Source organism: Cricetulus griseus, chromosome 2 (genome assembly GCF_003668045.3).
Source record: "Cricetulus griseus strain 17A/GY chromosome 2, alternate assembly CriGri-PICRH-1.0, whole genome shotgun sequence".
NCBI classification, from domain to species: domain Eukaryota; kingdom Metazoa; phylum Chordata; class Mammalia; order Rodentia; family Cricetidae; genus Cricetulus; species Cricetulus griseus.
Genome location: NC_048595.1, coordinates 99,094,378 through 99,112,807, shown reverse-complemented (window position 1 = coordinate 99,112,807; position 18,430 = coordinate 99,094,378). Strand labels below are relative to the sequence as shown.

At 41.2% G+C, this 18,430-nt stretch overlaps 1 protein-coding gene across 2 annotated transcripts in view; it reads left to right on the top strand.

The window, feature by feature from the left end:
- Positions 1–18,146, top strand: part of Melk (maternal embryonic leucine zipper kinase) — a 66,994-nt gene extending 48,848 nt beyond the window's left edge. For both annotated transcript variants that reach the window (XM_027403198.2, XM_027403197.2), the window contains 6 exons: positions 2,592–2,699; positions 6,330–6,561; positions 9,729–9,825; positions 11,018–11,186; positions 14,594–14,697; positions 17,576–18,146. In XM_027403198.2, the coding sequence (XP_027258999.1) occupies positions 2,592–2,699; positions 6,330–6,561; positions 9,729–9,825; positions 11,018–11,186; positions 14,594–14,697; positions 17,576–17,753 (888 nt within the window). In that variant the 3' untranslated portion in view covers positions 17,754–18,146. The remainder of the gene's footprint in view (positions 1–2,591; positions 2,700–6,329; positions 6,562–9,728; positions 9,826–11,017; positions 11,187–14,593; positions 14,698–17,575) is intronic.
- The last annotated feature ends 284 nt before the right edge of the window (positions 18,147–18,430 follow it).

The following is an 18,430-nucleotide window of genomic DNA, read 5'->3' as shown; positions in this document are numbered from 1 at the left end:
CTGTGAGTCTGAGTGGAAGTTAGGGTTTTTCTAGACCTTATGTATCTCCCATCTTTTCTCCCTTCTTGATCTTTTGACCTAACTCAAGCATAGAGTATTAGTTGAGCACCTGGTGGTCTTCGAAGTGAGGTATTCTCGCTCCCAGGCTAGTATTCTGTCTGTCTAGCTTTGTTAGGCTGGCAAATACCTCATGTCTTTTGCCTGTATGCTTATGACCCATTCCCTTTCTTGCTAATTTGGTCAAATCCTTTCAACCTTCAGGTTCATTTACATTAAAATATGGATTTTGGTTTTGATCAGGGTAATTACAGAAAAGTATTTATCTCTAGAGTTAGAGTAGTTACTTTAGGTAAACATTTTAATTTACTCACCTCAGTTAAGATACCTGGGATATTCTCCTGAGCCATTGGATTTTCTTGTAGCTGAGTTGGTATGGTCTCAGTGGATGGCTTCTTTGATCTGTAAAGTATCCAAGTGGGAAGATCTGAGAAGATATTCATTCTATTACATAGTGAATATTTACCTAATAATTTCATTATTTGGACAGTCTTACTAGTGAACCAATTTTTATAGCGGATAGACATTTTTAATGACCAGAATATAAGTAGAATAAAATTTTGGGTTCTTGTCTGGTACTTATGCAAATCAGTGAACCTTGAATCTGCCATATAGTTTCTTTGAGCTCCCCCCCACCCATAGGATGTCCCTTTTTTCTGGGGCTTTTGTTTCTGAGAAAATAAGTAATTTTGACTTACCAATCTCACTGCTTTCAGTGGGATAATAATAAAGTCTGGCTCAGGAATCACCAAAGACCACATAAAATTCATCAACAGTAGTGTGTTCAGGAACCATGGAATTAGGAACAGATCTTTTTGAGTGTGATACTTGGCCTTGGAATAGTCATGCTGAGGCAAAGCACACACTCTACACCTCAAACAGTGGGTTCAGAGTAATTGGTGTGCTGGGGGGACTGTGGAAAACAGGAATGACCACCATTGGGAGATCCAAACTGGACCAGCAGTTGAGTTTCAGTTTAGAAAAATGGAAAAGAAGGAGCATAGTGATTGGGGCAAAATAAATGTAATTAGCAGAGCTTAGGCACCAAATTGTACTTGTATCCTGATGACAGTGGTGAGATTTGTTTGATGGGGATGAGCTAAATGCTGGGGAACTTTGAAATTCTGTGTCACAGTGGTCATGGGGGAACTATTGACTTTTGAGTAAGAGAGAGGCAAAACAGTGATTTTGAAAAATGTATCCAGTGGTGGGCTGGAGATGTCTCAGTGAGTAAAGGCTCTTGGTAAACTTGACACTAAGTTTGATAGCCAGGCCCCACATGGCAGGAGAGAACTGGTTCCCATAGGTTGTCCTTTGACCTCCATGTTTGAGCATATATACACAGACAGTCACATTGAAATAAATAAATGTAAAATAAGAGAAATTTGTATGTAGAATTGTTCAGTCAGAGATGCTGTGTGTGTGGTTACTACCTACTATAGGTAGCATCATTGCAGCTGTCATTTACACAACACTGAACTTTCCCTCCCTGGGCCTAGACTTAGCATCAGTATTTTCTTCAGCATCACTGACATTCTACGCAGAGAGTTCTCATTGATACTAATTGGCCTTCAACTGCACTAGCTGTAAGTCTGGGCATAGGGATGTAAGTGTTAGACATTAAAGTAAATTTGCCTGGTCAGGATAATGAGATGGTGAGCAGTGTGCTTCATAGCCTCAACCTTTAGGCTATGTCTACTATACTCTCTATATCCTTGTACAAGAGTATCCTTGTATAGGGCAAGGATGAAGGAAAATAAGGTATTCCAGTGGGAGTGTTAGCATAGGTCCCAACTGTCCTGTTTGTGGATGATCTTTTGTAAAGCTAATTTGCTCCTGGCAGAAATTATGAGCTATGCTGTGTGCTTTTGGAATTTATGTATTTATGGGGTTGGAGAGATGGCTCAGTGCACTGGCTGCTCTTCCAGAGGAACCAGGTTTTATTCCCAGCACCTCATAGAGCCTCACAACTATCTGTAACTCCAGTTTCAGGGAATCTGACACCTTGTTGGCCTCTGCAGGTACCATGCATGTGGATGGAGATACATGCAGACAAAATAAAATAAAATAAAAATAAAGTAAAATTTTGATGGAGATTGTGTGTAGGGTAGGGTATACATGCCATAGCATGAGTTTGGAGGTCAGAAGACAACTCTGGACTTGATTTTTTTCTTCCACCTTTGTGAGTTCTAGGGATCAGACTCAGATCACCAGGACTACAGGGCAAGTGCTTTTACCTGCTGAGCCATCTAACAGTGCTGCCTCCTGGTAGATGTTCTTACAAGTGAAACTCAGAGTCAAGACATGTCCTTCCCAGCTCCTGCTTTGTTGGGACTTTTATTGTAAATTTGCAAATGAATTGTCTACTATTGCTGTGTAGTAGTGATAAGCTAAGTAAATCATATTCCATATAACATCTAGCTCGTCTCTTTGTTTCTGCTTCCAGGGTTTCTCCCTGGGACTGCTATGTGCTGTTGTAAAATTTGAATCGTGGTGTTGTTTTTACTAACTTCTTTTGCCTTTTAAATTAATAGTCAAAGAATCTGAGCCTGGAAGATATGACCACAAGTGATGATAGTGTGGCTGGATTAATAGATTCTGAACTGTATGAAGATAATTTATCAGCTCCCCAGACACCACAGGTGGGTAGTTTTATTACTACTTAACGCAGAATGCATGTCTTAATTATAAACAAATCTAGTCTATCAGGAAATCAAGTCTGTGCTTGTAAATTTGTTGAATCACTGAAGACATTAATGGAGATTATTGGAATATTAATGAAAGAGAAGTCAATGATTTCAAAGTTAAGAACCCAAGATTCCATTTTGGAGCTCTTCATTGCCTGTCCCCCTTTTTTGCCCCACCCCTTTTTAAATGACCTATATTTTGCATGTAGTTAAATAATTGAAATTTACCCTTTTTAGTGTTTAGATCTACGTGTTTGACAACATAGAACCACCAGAAACTGTGACACAGTAATTCCATTTCCTCTCTCCCAGGTCCCTCATGCCCATTTGTGTGAACACTTCCTCATCTAACTCAGGGCAGCAACAGATACTAATCTTCTGATAATTTTTATTTTAATCCTACTTTAAGTTTGTTGGACTTCTTAGGCATGTGGTTCAAAGTTTCCACCAAATATGGGACTTTAGGACCATTTTTTTTTCCCAAATACTTTTTCCCATTATCATTCTGTCTCTGTTCTTTTTTCTTTCTGTTCCTCAGAGTAATTTGATCCACTTGTTTCCAGTTTGCTGATTCCCTTTCTAATGGCTCCTGAAAATGCTGTGAATTATTCCAATCAGTCAATCACCTCTCCCCTCCCATCCCTGTCCCTCTGTCTGTCTCTTTCTTGACAGGGCTTCACTGTCACTGTGTAGTGCTGGCTCCCCTAGAACTAGTGCAGCCAGCTCCCAGATAACAGTGACTCCTCATGTTTCTGCCTCCTGAGTTTTGAGTTATAAAGGATATACCACTATGCCCAATTAATTTCTTAAAATTACTATACTTTTGAATTCTAGAATTTCTATATAGTTCTTATAATTTTATCTCTGTTGATTCTCTATTAATTGTAGTGTTGCCCGTATACTTTAGTTCCTTAGAACCTAGTTTCTTAACTATGAGTCCCAACCTCATAAGACTGTGTTGATGTGAACGTCGGAGTTGAGAAAAATTTGGCAACAGCAAAATGTTTATGAGTATAAGAGGATCAAAGATTAATTTAACATCAGCATGTGATGAGCCTGAGGTGTTCATGGTTATGTTCACCTATATTGTAAAGGGAGTTTTTAATTGGTCTAAGTAATAAAAACCCGGAGTGAGATATAGAGGGAAATGCTGAGAGACCAGAGAGAAGGAGCAAATCACTGCCACAACTTACCTCCTGAGTTTCTCCTCAGACAAGAGAGTGAGTTCCTGTTTCTTCTTGCTTATATCTTGTTTCCACACAGCTACCTCACTTCTGTCTGTCTGTACAGACCTCCAGACCTCTATGGTTAGCTAGTGGCAAGCTCCATTCTCTGAACTTCAGACAGGCTTTATTTGTACAAGCAAGATATCACATATTACATTGCATGATTTCACTGTGACTTCCATCCCGAGCACTCAGCATGTGCACTGTCCACCACAAATGCAGGTGCTGCGCAGTGGGCCATGGATGTTGTTTGAAATGCCTTGGCTCACATTTGAGACTTGCTGAGTTAACTTCCATTCCAAGACATCATTTCCTTAAACTCATCTTTCTGTTTGAGAACTCTTATTTTCATTTCTACTTAGTCTGCACGCACTCTCTCTCTCTCTCTCTCTCTCTCTCTCTCTCTCTCTCTCTCTCTCTCTCTCTCTCTCTCTCTCTTATTTTTCTTTGAGCTCTTAGAAGTCTTTGAGTGTTAGATTAGGGCTTGAAGGTTTTGGTTAAGGAGATTGAAGCCTTCTGTATTACATCAAGTTTAAGTCTTAGATTACTGTGATTAAGCAGTTAGTGTGATTTTGGACCCCAAGTCAACATGACAACTGTTCAGTTTCTCACACATTGTTAAAGGGCTCTTCCTCCACTCTTTTCTGAGAGCCAAGGCTAAGACAGACACATCTTCTTGCTGATTCCTTTGGAGGCATTTCTACTTCACTCTCAAGCCCTCTCCTGGCTTTCTGTGAGAGCTTTGAAACTTAACCTGCTTTGCAGAGGCCCTAGGTCTCCATGTTTCCATGCCTGTCTCGGGTTAGATTGTCAGGGGCAGTAGGGTAGAAGCCCTGAGGGCAGCAGTTTCAACATTGGCTTCGTGTTCCTGTTTTTAGTTTGATATTCCTTACTCTTTTGTAAGTTCAGCTGTAAATTTAAAGGGAATAAAATATTTTTGATATGGAGGCTGGAGAGGTGGCTCAGCAGTTAGGAGCACTGGCTGCTCTTCCAGAGGCTCCGGCTCCCAGTATCCACATGGCAGCTCACAATTGGCTGTAACTCCAACTCCAGAAGGCCCAGTGCCTTCTGACCTCAGTAAGCATTGCACACATGTGGTACATAGACATACATACACCCATAATCATAATATAAAAATAAATGAATACATGGTCATAGCTTTTTGTTGTTTTGTTTTTTCATTTTTCAAGGCAGGGTTTCTCTGTGTAGCTCTGGCTGTCTGAAACTCACTTTGTACACCAGGGTGGCCTTGAATTCACTGAAATTTGCCTGCCTCTGTCTCCTGTGTGCTGGGATCAGAGTTGTGCACCAACTCCACTGCCCACCTTAAATCTTAAAATATATTTTTTATTTTTATTTTTTAAACCTTTTTTTTTTTAAATTTTATTTATTTATTATGTATACAACATTCTGCTTCCATATATATCTGCACACCAGAAGAGGGCACCAGATCTCATAACGGATGGTTGTGAGCCACCATGTCGTTGCTGGGAATTGAACTCAGGACCTCTGGAAGAGCAGTCAGTGCTCTTAACCTCTGAGCCATCTCTCCAGCCCTTAAAATATATTTTTAATCTATCATTTCTATTAGTGTGTGTGTGTGTGTGGGGGGTGGTGGCGACAGAGGTCTACATCCGGTAACTTCCTCTGTTATTCTCCATCTTATTTTCTGAGACAAGTCTCTCATTGATTCCTGAGCTCACCAGTTGGCTGGAATGGCTGGCCATCATGCTTTAGGGATCTGCCTCTTTCCTTACCCTAGAGCAAGGGTTACAGATACATGCCCAGCTTTTACATGGGTGTCAGAATCAGAGTGCAGCCACTTTTCTAACTGAGCCAGCCATCCCCCCCATCACTGAAAAACCTTATTTTTTGGTACCTATTAGAGTCAAACAGTGACAATGTGGGCATAACAACCATTACTTGGTGGCTGAGTGTGGTTGTTTGCAGCAGCTGGGATCCTAAGTGTGTTTAGACACCCATTTTGAAATGCTGATCTGCCTGTGCTAAGGAGAACTGAAGACATTGCCAAGTGTTCTGCTCTTGCCAGGGGTGTCATCTTGGTAGCATTTAATTTTAATAAGAACACTACAAGGTAATTTGCTGATTATTAAAGTATATTGTAAAGCAATTGACTTTTCAGAGGCAGGTGGATCTCTGTGAGTTCGAAGCCAGTCTGGTCTACAGAGCAAGTTCCAAGACAGGCTCCAAAGCAATACAGAGAAACCCTGTCTGGGGAAAAAAACAAACAAACAAAACAAACAAACACCAACAAAAAAGAAGTAGAAGAAGAAAAAGAAAAAAGAAATTGACTTTTCTTTCTTAGTGTGCTTTATTTAGTACCTTTTTTCTCCTCCAGGTTACCAAGCATTGGGCAGAATCAAATGATGTGGTGTCTAAATCACCAACTCCAGTAGTATGCAGAGCATTGGCAAATAAATTAAAGGACAAAGAGAATGTGTGCACTCCCAAGTCTGCTGTGAAGAATGAAGAGCACTTTGTGTTCCCTGAGCCAAGGACCCCAGTTAGTAAGAACCAGTATAAGAGAGAAATACTCACATCGCCAAACCATTGCACACCGCCTGCTAAAGGTATCTGCTAAGAGAACTAAGCAGAAATTTAAAGGTTCAAATGTAATGTTTACTGTTGTAAATGAACACACAGACTTATGGAAGGAACTAGCATTGTTCTCTGCTTCCTGGGCGGTTCAGCTGCCTTTATCATATGTACTGGCATTGGTGGAAATGGAGACAGGGCTTAACTTGTAATTCTCAGATGGTGCTGTTACTTTGTTTTCCACATTTAAAGCTTTTAAAAAATATATTTATGTTTGTATGTGTATATGCGCTGTGTGTGTGTGTGTGTGTGTGTGGGGTACCTGAGGAGGCTTAAAGAGGATGGTTGGGTCCCCTGGAGCTGGAGTTACAGGTATTTGTCAGCCACCTGATGTAGGTGCTCTCTGGTCCTCTCTGGAAGTACAGCAAGCACACTGAGCTCCTCAGTCATCTCTCAGCCCCCCTCACATCTGTGTGATTGAATCATAGCACCATAGGATAGCAACTTAGAGTTTGTCAAGTTTCCACAGTGTGGGAACCTGAGACTTAGAGGAGTAGAATGCTATGCCAACCTCATATGTCCAGCTTTAACCTTTTCACTCCCACTGAGAATGACTGAGGCTGGAATTTCTTCTAAGCTCTTCTTACCAGCTGGTTCTCTGATGTGGTAACCTGGTCCTGTCCTGTCCTATCTTGTCCTGCAGTATTACTGCCAGAGCCCAGAAGGCAGGGGGCCTGTGACTCCCTCCAGCCTTCTCATGATTTTTCTTTCCCTGGGCTTCCTCTTCAGTATAATCTCCACAGTTATTTAAACTGTGCCCCCAGGACACATGGTGTTTTGTTTGCTGTTTCATCTGGACACATTCTACTGTGGCAGTGTAAGGCCTGTTTGCTAGAATCAGGTTCCCTTAAGACAAGCCATCCATGTATGCAGCAGAGCTCTGTCATGTTTACTGCAGACTTTTGTGCTTTGTAGTAGGGTCATATTTACTGAGTGAAGAAATAAACTAGAGCTGGAAGCAATTGTATTTATTGTGATCTATTGTCTGTGTCACTTTTAGCAACAGTAGCTAATGTATCAGCTTTCTCCCAGCAATGTGTCCTTACCTTGTGCTGTATTGAGATCCTAATCAACCCCAACTCTGAGGGTTGCCATGTGAACTCTTGTTAAGCCCCTTCTCCCATTGTACTTCTAATTTGCTAGTAGGTTCCACAGCCACTTCGAGAGATCATCATATTACACATGAAGGCATTGTTGAAGATTTTTCTTAAATATTTGTTAGAGTTCCTTTGTTGTGTTAGTGGAATTTTTTTATTTAATCAACTCACAGTTCACCTCCAAATGTGAGGCCAGTTTGGTATAATGTGGTGTATTTGTGTGTGCCTGTCTGAACTTGTCTCAATACTTCAGGTTCATTAAGAACAGCTACACATAGTAGGATCTCAAAAGTGATTGCCATTTCATCTTTCTCCAGCAAAAGTCTCTCTTTTGTTATTCCTCTTAATATAAGTCTTTTAATTTATGTATCTTTGCTTTTTTGAGACTTGTGTCTCATGTAGCCCAGGCCAATCCTAGACTCAGTGTGTGACTATGTAGGGAAATGACCTTCAATTACTTTTATTTGTTGAGACAGGGTTTCTCTGTGTTGCCCTGGCAGTCCTGGAATTATCTCTGTGAATCAGGCTGGCCTTGAACTCACAAGAGATCCACCTGCCTCTGTCTGGGATTAAAGGCATGCTCCACCACTGCCTGGCTAACCTCAAGTTCTTTTTTTTGTAATGATTTATTTTTATTTTATGTGCATTGGTGTTTTGCCTGCATCTATGTGTGAGTGTCAGGTCTTAGAGTTATAGACAGGTGTGTGCTGCCATGTGGGTGCTGAGAATTGTACCCAGGTCCTCTGGTAGAGCAGTCAGTGCTCTCAACCAGTGAGCCATTACTCCAGCCAAATGATCTTGAATTCTTCATCCTCCCACATCCACCTTTCAATCCTGCTGGGATTGTAGATGTTCTTGGTGCCTTACCTGGTGGAGACAGTCAGTCAGTCAGTCAGTCAGTCAGTCAGACAGACAGACAGAGAATGAGAACTCGTGTGTAGACCAGAGGTCAGTGTTGACTATTATTCTTCAGAAGCCACTTGCCTAGTGGGACCCTAGACTTACCAATTAGGGAAAGGGGGCTGTCCAGCAAACCTCAGCTCCATTTTCTCTGCCTCCCCAGACTGGAATGAGAAGTTCATGCCAATCCATACCAGGCTGGTTCTTCTTTCCACCAGGGTGCTATGGTCCTAAACTCAAGTCTCCACGATTCTGTAGTCGATACTTTACCAACTCAGCTGTTTCCCTAGCCTTGTTCAAGTTCTAAAAAGAAACAAACAGAACAACAACAGGAAACCCTTTGACAACATAGTCTTTTATTATTATATTTTTTTTATTGTTGATGCTTTTAATGTGATTCTAAAGGTTTTGAAATGTGGATAGTTTGAAATGTAGTTTACACATCTTGTCCCTGCAAGACTGTGTTAGTGAAAAGCTTAACATTGGCTGTTTTTCTTTAAACAGACGAGCCTCCACAGAGAGCAAGTTCTGAAAATGTAATTGGTAGCTTCCACTAGTGCATCTTACTTTTTTTTTTGTTTTTTTGACATGAATGGCAATTCTGTGTATGACTCCTCTGTAGTCCAGGTAGTTGTCATAGGGAAACTATATATGCAGCACATTCTCTTAGAATACAAAGATGAGGCCTTTTTAAAAAATAGCTATTTTTGGTTTTTTGGGTTTTTTTTTTTCCAGGCAAGAGTTCTCTGTAGCTTTGGAAACTGTCTTGGAACTTGCTCTATAGACCAGGCTGGGCTTGAACTCAAGGAGATCTGCCTGCCTCTGCCTCCCGAGTGCTGGGATTAAAGGTATGTTATACACCTTAGGCTGGCTTCAAGCTTGCTATGTAACAGAGGCTGGCCTTGAACTCTGGAGCATCCTGCCTCCACCTCCTGAGCACTAGGATTACAGTATGCTTTATGGCACAAGGTGATTTTGCTCTTAATATAGGTCATCTGGAAACATTTTCCTTAAATAATTAGAGCCAGCAATTTTACTGGCCAAGTGGTACCAATATTTTGGAGTCAATGAAGGAAGTGATATGTGTATTATTGATTGAGGTGTTGTCAGCTACACATGGTTTATGTTTGCTGTTTTTCTAATAGCTAGAAACCAGTACCTGAGAGAAGCTCCAGTCAGAACACCAGGGAATTCCACAGGAGCAGACACGTTAACGACAAGTGTCATTAGCCCTGAGAGGCGGTAAGTGTTGCTTTGCAGATCCCCTCTTTAGTGCAAGTCATGGGAGTACTCTTTTCACCCTGAGAAAAACCAGGGAGAGGGAGTGGAGACAGATGCTGCTGGAACTGGGACACCTGTTGTGTAAGGACTTCAGCTATTGCTCTGCTTTCTCGGGGCAAAGTCATGAAGCTGGTCAGCACGGGACTTACTGACACCTTAGCTTAAAGCATAGCAGGCTGGGAGACAGGGTCCCTGCCTGTGGCCATGCAGCTCCTTTCCCAAGGCCCACCTACTTCTGCTTCTCTGCCAGTGAGTATATGTGTACATGAACAGCCAGCATTCCCCCAAATAGTAAAAATACTAATTTAGGTTATAAAGAAAACCAACTCACTTCTCTTAGATGAAAAATCGCAAGGCATAAGTGAGCCTTTATTGCATTTCAATTGTTTTTAGATGCATGGTTTATTTGGGGGAAATAGATTATAAACTATTAGATGATACTGCAGTTATTATCTTTTTTCTTTTTTATGACTTTTGTATTATGGTTGGATAAGAAGATATTCTCACTCATTGGAAGTATACACAGAAGTGTTTCAGAGTAAAGTATTATGATACCTTCAGGTGGCTGAACAAGCATAAATATGTACTTAATCTGTGTATTATCTATATACACAGAGAAAGCCACTGACCAAATATTAATAGTTGTTGGCCCTAGGAGGACATGTGGATGTTTGTTGTACTGATAGTCTCATATTTCTGTGTTTGATTTAAGTAAAAAAGTGAAAGAGTTAAGCCTTGGCATAGACCTGGAATCCCAGCCACTTGGGACACTGAGTGAGGTAGGAGGATTGCAAGTTCAAGGCCAGCCTGGTAACTTAGTGATTAGTGAAGACCCTTTCACAAAAATAAAAGGTAAAAAGAAGAGTGGGGGTATGGCTTATTGGTAGAATGCTTTCCCAGTATAAATGAGGACCTAGGTTCAATCCCTGCTATCTCCCAAAGAAAATGAAAGGATAAGTACTTTGGTGAGGAAGGGAAACTTCTTTCTGATGGGAGATGGCTTTATTGCCCCCTCCCTGAAGGGGGATTGAGGTGCTCCGGCTCTCAGAGCTACAGACACACCTGCCTGTAGCCCTTGGTGCATATAGAGGGACAGGCATAGGAGCTGTGAGGGCAGCAGGACAGTGCCACTAGTGCTCTGTTGGTTTTTAAGGTGCCGCTCAATGGAAGTGGATCTCAACCAGGCACATATGGAGGATACCCCTAAAAGGAAAGGAACCAATGTGTTTGGAAGCCTTGAGCGAGGATTGGATAAGGTTCTCACTGCACTTACTAGGAGCAAGAAGAAGGGCTCTGCCAAAGATGGGCCAAGAAAGCGAAAGGTAAGTAGACCAAAGTTTATTAGAGAGATTTCAGAAGCTGACTCTTAACTGGATGTCTCTTTAACCCCAATCTCTTTGGCTGGGTCTCTAACCCAGGCTGTTCTCAAACCAGGGCAATCTTCTTCCCTCAGTCTCCCAAATACTGAGATTACAAGCATGTGCTGTCATCACCACCTCACCTGGTTGCACTGATTCCCCCCGAGTGAGGAGTGAGTGAGTGAGTGTGTGTGTGTGTGTGTGTGTGTGTGTGTGTGTGTGTGTGTGTGTGTGCAAGTGTTCACTCATGCCTCTGCTCATCCATCCAGTGTGGGATCCAGGAATTAACACTGTGTGGGGTTTGCATGTCAGGAGCTTTTACCTGCTGAGACATCTTGCCAGTCCATCCTTTGCTTTGCAAAATGAAATAGATTGCTGGGTGGGGTGGTGATGTCCCAGCACTCAGGCGACAAAGGCAGACAGATCTTTGAGTTTGAGGCCAATCTGGTCTACAGAGTGAATTCCAGGATAGCCAGGGCTAAACAGAGAAACTCTGTCTTGAAAAACCAAAATAAACAAACAATTAATTAATTAAATGAATAAATGAATAGAGAAGATAAATAAAAAGAAACACATCAAATAAATTTACTGTTTTTTTAAAATCACCTGTTTTAAATTGCCTATTCATCTATACACTTTTTTGAGTACTTAATACATGCATGTTCTTATGTGGTGTGTTTTAAGAATGCAGAGGTGGACTGGAGAGGCTTGGTGGTTAAGAGCATTTGTTGTCTTGTAGAGGACCAACATTCAGTTTCTAGCAGCCACATGGTGGCTCACAACCACCCATAATTCCAATTTCAGAACATAGGATGCCCTCTTGTGGCCTCTGTAGACACGAGACATACATGTGGTGTATAGACATGGGATGGCATGGCATGTATGACATGACAAAGCAGTCATACACACAACATAAGATAAAAACCTAAAAATAATTTTTTTTAAAGAATGTCAGGTGATTTAGATAGTTACCCTCTTCAAAGAACATATTAACTGTAATTCAAATAATTCAGAATCACACAGATTGATCATTGGACAGCATAGAGGTAGGGGAACATGGGAGATATATATATATATATATATATATATATATATATATGTATGAGAAATTAAGAGCTGCTTTCAGGTTGGAAACTTGAGTCCCTGATACATAGATACTTTTATAGGTTCTCATGAAATATTTGTATGCATGGGAAATTAATTTGAACTTTTTAAAAACAGTTATTTGTGTGTACATATGCATACCATGTAGAGGCCAGAGGACAACTTGTAGGAGTCTGGTCTCTCCTGCCACCATGTGGGTCATGGGTATCGAACTCGGGTCATCTAGATTGAGAATAAGTACTTTTACTCACTGAGTCACCTTGGCAGCCTTGATTAGAACTTTGAATTGTAGTATTTATAAGGAAAATAGTGAGTAATGGGTTAGGAAGACAGGCTGGAAGGCCATTAAGGTCCTGGCTAAGAGGTTTGCATTTTATTTAATAATCCTGTTACACTTTTAAAAACTTAATCTATTGGTATAGACAATATAGTTGGTGGAGAAAGAAAAAATAAGCCACTACCAGTGTCTTAGTCCCTGTTTTCTTGCTGTGAAGAGACACCATGACCAAGGCAATACTTATAAAAGGAACTGGGGGCTGGCTTACAGTTTCAGAGGGTTAGTCTGATATCATCATGGTGGGAAGCATGGCAACAGGCATACGGGCAGATGCTGGAGAAGTAGCTGTGAGCTACATCCTGATCTGCAGGCCACAGGAAAAAGAGCTACTGGGCTTGACATGGGTTTCTGAAATTCAAAGCCTGTCCTTAGTGACACATGTTCTCCACCAAGGTCACACTTTTTTAAAAAAATAATTTATTTTTTACATTCCAATCCCAGTTCCCTAACCCTCCTCTCCTCCTGCTGTCCCCTCCTTCCTCCATCCCACCTCCCACCTGCTCCTGAGAGAAGGTAAGGCCTTCTAGGATGTCAACTAAGTCTGTCTCATCACCTTGTTGAAGCAGGACCAAGACGCCCCTCCGCATGTCTAGGCTGAGCAAGGTGTCTCTCCATAGAGAATGGGCTCCACTAAGCCAGTTTATGCATTGTAGTTAGATCTTGGTCCTACTGCCAGAAGGCCACACCTCTTAACCCTTACCTTTCTAAATAGTTCCACTACCTGGTGACTAAACTTTCAAATATAAGAGTCTGTAGGGGCCCATTCTTTTTCAGACCACCACATTTTACTCCCTGGCCCCCAGAGGCTTGTAGCCATATCATAAAATGAAAAAATGTATTTAGTCCAACCTCAAAAGTCTTCATAATCTTTCAGTGTCAACACTGTTTCAAAGTTCAAAGTCTCTTCTGAAACTCATGCAATCTCTTAACTGTTAACCCTATGTAAAAATCAAAATTAAAAAGCAGATCACATACTTCCAACATACCATGGCATCAAATGTAAACTACCATTCCAAAAGGGAGGAAGGGAACATAGTGAGGAAATTCTGGACCAAAGACCAAAAACCAGCAGGACAAACTCCAAATTCTGCATCCTCATGTTTGATACCAAAGTGTTCTTTAGAACTCTAGTGCCTTCTAGCTTTGTTAACTGCAACCTACTTTCCTTGGCAGGTATCCCACCACTCTGGTATCTTCAACATCTTGGGGTCTCCAACACAAGCCAGGCTTCACCTGCACAGCTTCATACACTGGCCTTTCTGGGCCTGCATGCAGGGACACCCCTGACACACCTGGTCTCGGCAGCTCTCCTTAGCCATAGAGGGAGGTTCTACAACCCTTTTTGTGTGTTGTTGACTCTAAAGCAGGAACTGTGTGTACACATGCACGCACACATTCACACACTGTGAAATGTAATTCAAAAAATTTAAAAATTGTTAAGAAAGGAAGATGAGCATACAAAATTGATAGCCCAGTGGGTAAAGGTGTCACTGTGGAAGTCTGATGATCTGAGTTCAATCCCTGGAACTCACATAAAGGTGACAGAAGAGAAACAACTTCACGCAGTCGTGCTCTGACCTTCACACACAGGTTATTTTCTGTATACACCCCCACCCCCCATAGGGTTTCTCTGTGTAGCCCTGGCTGTCCTAGAATATGCTTTGTAGACCAGGCTGGCCTAGAACTCATGGAGAGCTGCCTCCTGTGTGCCGGGGTTAAACGTATGTACCACCATGTCTCGTACAATTATTTTTAAAATGGGGATAATAGAGCAGCTTCTAATGAAGACAGTTTCCCCTGACTCCCCACTGCTGTGCTGGCTCTGCTGGCTAATCTTCCAGGGTTTCCTTGAAGCGTTTCCATTTGAAAAAGAGTTGGGGGCTTTTGTGTTCATGTGAAGTTTGACCCCTCTCGCCTTTTTCTTTCTAAGCTGCACTATAACGTGACTACAACTAGACTGGTGAATCCTGACCAGCTCCTGAATGAAATAATGGCTGTTCTTCCACAGAAGCACGTGGACTTCGTACAGAAAGGGTAAGAAGTTCACTGACTGCCATTATTCTTCACTTTACTGTCAGTGCACTTTGATTCTCACCTCCCACCTTGTCCTCACTTCAAAGTTCCTCCCACCACTCTCAAGAAAGATGCTATGGTGGTGCTGTTGTTCATAGCTGATTTTCTTTTTAGCTGAAAGAAACACTTGTGGTCACCACTTCCAAGATTAGATTTTCACCTCAGAATTGGATAATATGGACTTGCATTTATTTTAGGACAATCTTCTAGGCCCTTTAATTTTCTGCTTTGTTGTACTATTTATTAGTTGTAATCTTAATCAATGAGACACTTTGGACAAGGGAAATTTGTAGATTGCGTCTCTGTGACCAGCTACCTTACAGAGTTAGGGTTAGGAGGGTTAAGGAAGTTAATTCAGCTGAATGTCTCTGCTTAGTGAGCTGTCAGAAGCTCCGAGGTGCGATTTCACGGTGTGAGTAACCAGGTCTCTTCTGAGCATGCAAATTGTTCCTATTTCTAAGAAGATCACTAAGTATGTCTTTAAAATGACATATTTTAGTTTTATTTTTTATGTATTAATGTTTTGCCTGCCTCTCTCTCTCTCTCTCTGTGTGTGTGTGTGTGTGTGTGTGTGTGTGAGAGAGAGAGAGAGAGAGAGAGAGAGAGAGAGAGAGAGAGAGAGAGAGAGAGAGACTCACATGCTTGCCTGGTGCCAGAAGGCCAGGCTTGCAGAGGCCAGAAGAGGGCATCAGATCCCCTGGAACTAGAGTTATAGATCATTGTAAACTGCCATGTGGATGCTGAGAATTAGTCCTCTGAAAGAGCAGCCAGTGCTTCTAACCACTGAGCAATCTTTTCAACCATATTCATTATCTGAAATAGTCACAAGCTAGCGTGGCTCTCTGATCTGGACAGCTCCAATCTCCTAAGCACTGAGATTACAAGCATTTCATCACACCAGCTTCTAGAATCCCTTTATTAAACAGCTGAGTACAACTTCTTATTTAATTTACCAAAAGCATGCAGATGGGATAACTATATAGAGTTTGATTTTTTTATTTTTTGTTTGCTTGTTTACTTTTTTGAGACAGGACCTTGTATTATAGTCCAGGCTAGCTTCAACTTTTGAATCTCCTGCCTTTATACCCAAAGATCTATGTTACCCCAGGCTGATCTGGAACACAATTGACTAGTACAGGGTAGCTTTGAACTTGTGACTTTCCTTCCTCCACCTGTGAAACACTGGAATTACAGGCTTGTACCACCTGTATTAGAGTAATAGTTCCATTCTAGAGTAATAGTTAAAGACAGCCCTTTGTGAATATATTGTCACTCATGCTCTGTAGGTGTGTTAGAACATATTTGTCTAACTCATGTTTAGTGCTTCTTATGCATGGTGGTGTTTCTCTGGTCCCAGAAGCGCTAGCTGACTTTCACAGGCGTGTGGTGTGGTGATCTCTCCTTTGGCATGTGACTCAGCAGCAGATCACTAGCTGAAATCTAACCAGTGCTTTGACCTCCTGATGCCCTGAGCAACCAGAATGGTCTTGAGGTGACCCTCTCTGTTCCATTACTTTCTGTTCATTTTTACCTTGTGGTGGAGCAAAAGGCAGCATTCAGCTTTTCAGTTCTTGTCTCTCTCTCTATCTCATTCTTTCTTCCAGGAAGGAGGAATTTGTCTTTTATAGAACTAAACTGGTCACCCTCCGTGTAGATCATGGGATGTTCCTTTTGACATTTGGCTGTTTATTTCTACTATAGTATGTATATCCTTCTCCTCAAACTCAGTGTAACTAAGTAAGACAGAATGATGTTTTGTGAAACTTCATAATAAACAATAAAAACTGTTGCAGTTGTGCTTGGTGGCTTGTGCATGACTGAGTTTGAGGCTAGCCTAAACTATATAGTAAGTTTCAGGCTAGTTTGGGCTATATGAAAAGATACTATTTTTCTTGGTTGTTTATTTTTTGAGACAATCTCGTGTAGCTCCAGCTGACCTCAAACTTGCTATGTAGCAGGGGATAACCTTGAACTCTGCTCCTACTGCCTCTATCTCCCAAGTTTCGGGAGCCCATGGCTGCAAGACCCTGTCTCAAAAAACCCCCAAAATTGTCATACTTCTGAGGAAAAGTACCTAATCATATGTTTAAATACTTAGCTTAAATTGAAAAGAAACCTAGTGTTTCTTGTGTTTTTTATTTGTTGAAGATCAGTAAGACATAACTAATATTTAAAATGTAAAATAATTAAATAATTTTGTTCATATGAATTCAATTCATGCCACTTTCATACTCACAACTCTATTTTGTATTGCCAGGGAAGGGAACCTGGCAGCTTTGACTCTATGCTCTATGCTTCCAGCACAGGGATGCACCATTTCCCTGGTCTTTCTTTTGCTCTTTTTTATACTGTAAAGTGTTGTTGCAATCATAACTTCTAAACTTGTATAGCAAAATCTCAAGGCTTTATTTAAGTGAAAGTAACAAGTTTGAGAGGTTAGACTGTTTTGCATGTCCCTTGTTTTCCTTTGTTGGGGACATTGTGGGAATGACCTCACACTCCTATATTACAGCGTTGAAAGGCCACATAAAAATGCCAGCTTTCACAGGTGTGTGTGGCATGCACAGCCATTTAAGAAGGGCTTTCCGTGCTTTGAGGGAGAAGTCTGGTCAAGTTTTCACACCTTATTCTTCAGATCATCACTCAGTTTCTGGGAAAACTCCAGTCACACCTTACCACTACAGCGTAGCTAGGCCAGTTGGAAACTGTGTGGAGAATTTATTGATTAGAGTGAAATAATGGCTCATTTCCCCACCAGCTCTTAGAAGCATAGAAACCTCTTGCATTATCCAGAATACTTAAGGCCCCTAACTACCTGGTATCTTAATGTTTTTTACAGTTACACACTAAAGTGTCAAACGCAGTCTGATTTTGGCAAAGTGACAATGCAGTTTGAATTAGAAGTGTGCCAGCTCCAGAAACCCGACGTGGTGGGCATACGGAGACAGCGGCTTAAGGGTGACGCCTGGGTTTACAAGAGATTGGTGGAAGATATCCTGTCTAGCTGCAAGGTGTAACTGATGGATGGTTTCCATCCTGCCCGGATGCATGTGGATGTCATGCTGTGTACAAGAAGACCCGTGGATTGGCTGGATTAACTACATGTTCGTTTTTTTCAAGAACAAGACTTTTTTGCCTTTACAACAAAAATTTATTTTGTGGCTGAATCCAGGGCAACCAACTCTCTGTCATTTTCATTTACTCTTTAAAATCACGTGGCTAGATATGTTAGTAACTGTTGATTTTTCTATGTTCACTTCCATAGGGGATTGTCAGCTCTTCCTGTGGCTCATTTTGATGTACACTTTTCTTTTTGAACTAAAACCATTTGTGAATATACCGGGCTTCTCTTTGTATCTGATTTTGATCCAAATAAAACCTCGAATGGCTTTCTGACTGTTAAATAGAGACTATTTGGAGTGTGTTTTATCTGTTATCAAATATGCCTTGGGCAGAAAAACAGATAAGAATTCATTTGCATAATTTTTTCCTGTCTCTGATTTAAGTAGGATTTATTGAGATCGTTAACTAAGTCACAGCTGTGGTTACCAGAGTTAAACAACACATTTAATACGTGGTATAAAAAGCGTATTGACTTCAGTAAGTATGTCCAGTCAACAATGATAAGTATCCGAACCGCAGGCCCCATGAAATGTTACTTTATGGTAATCTCCCTAAGTCTCAATGTTGGCCC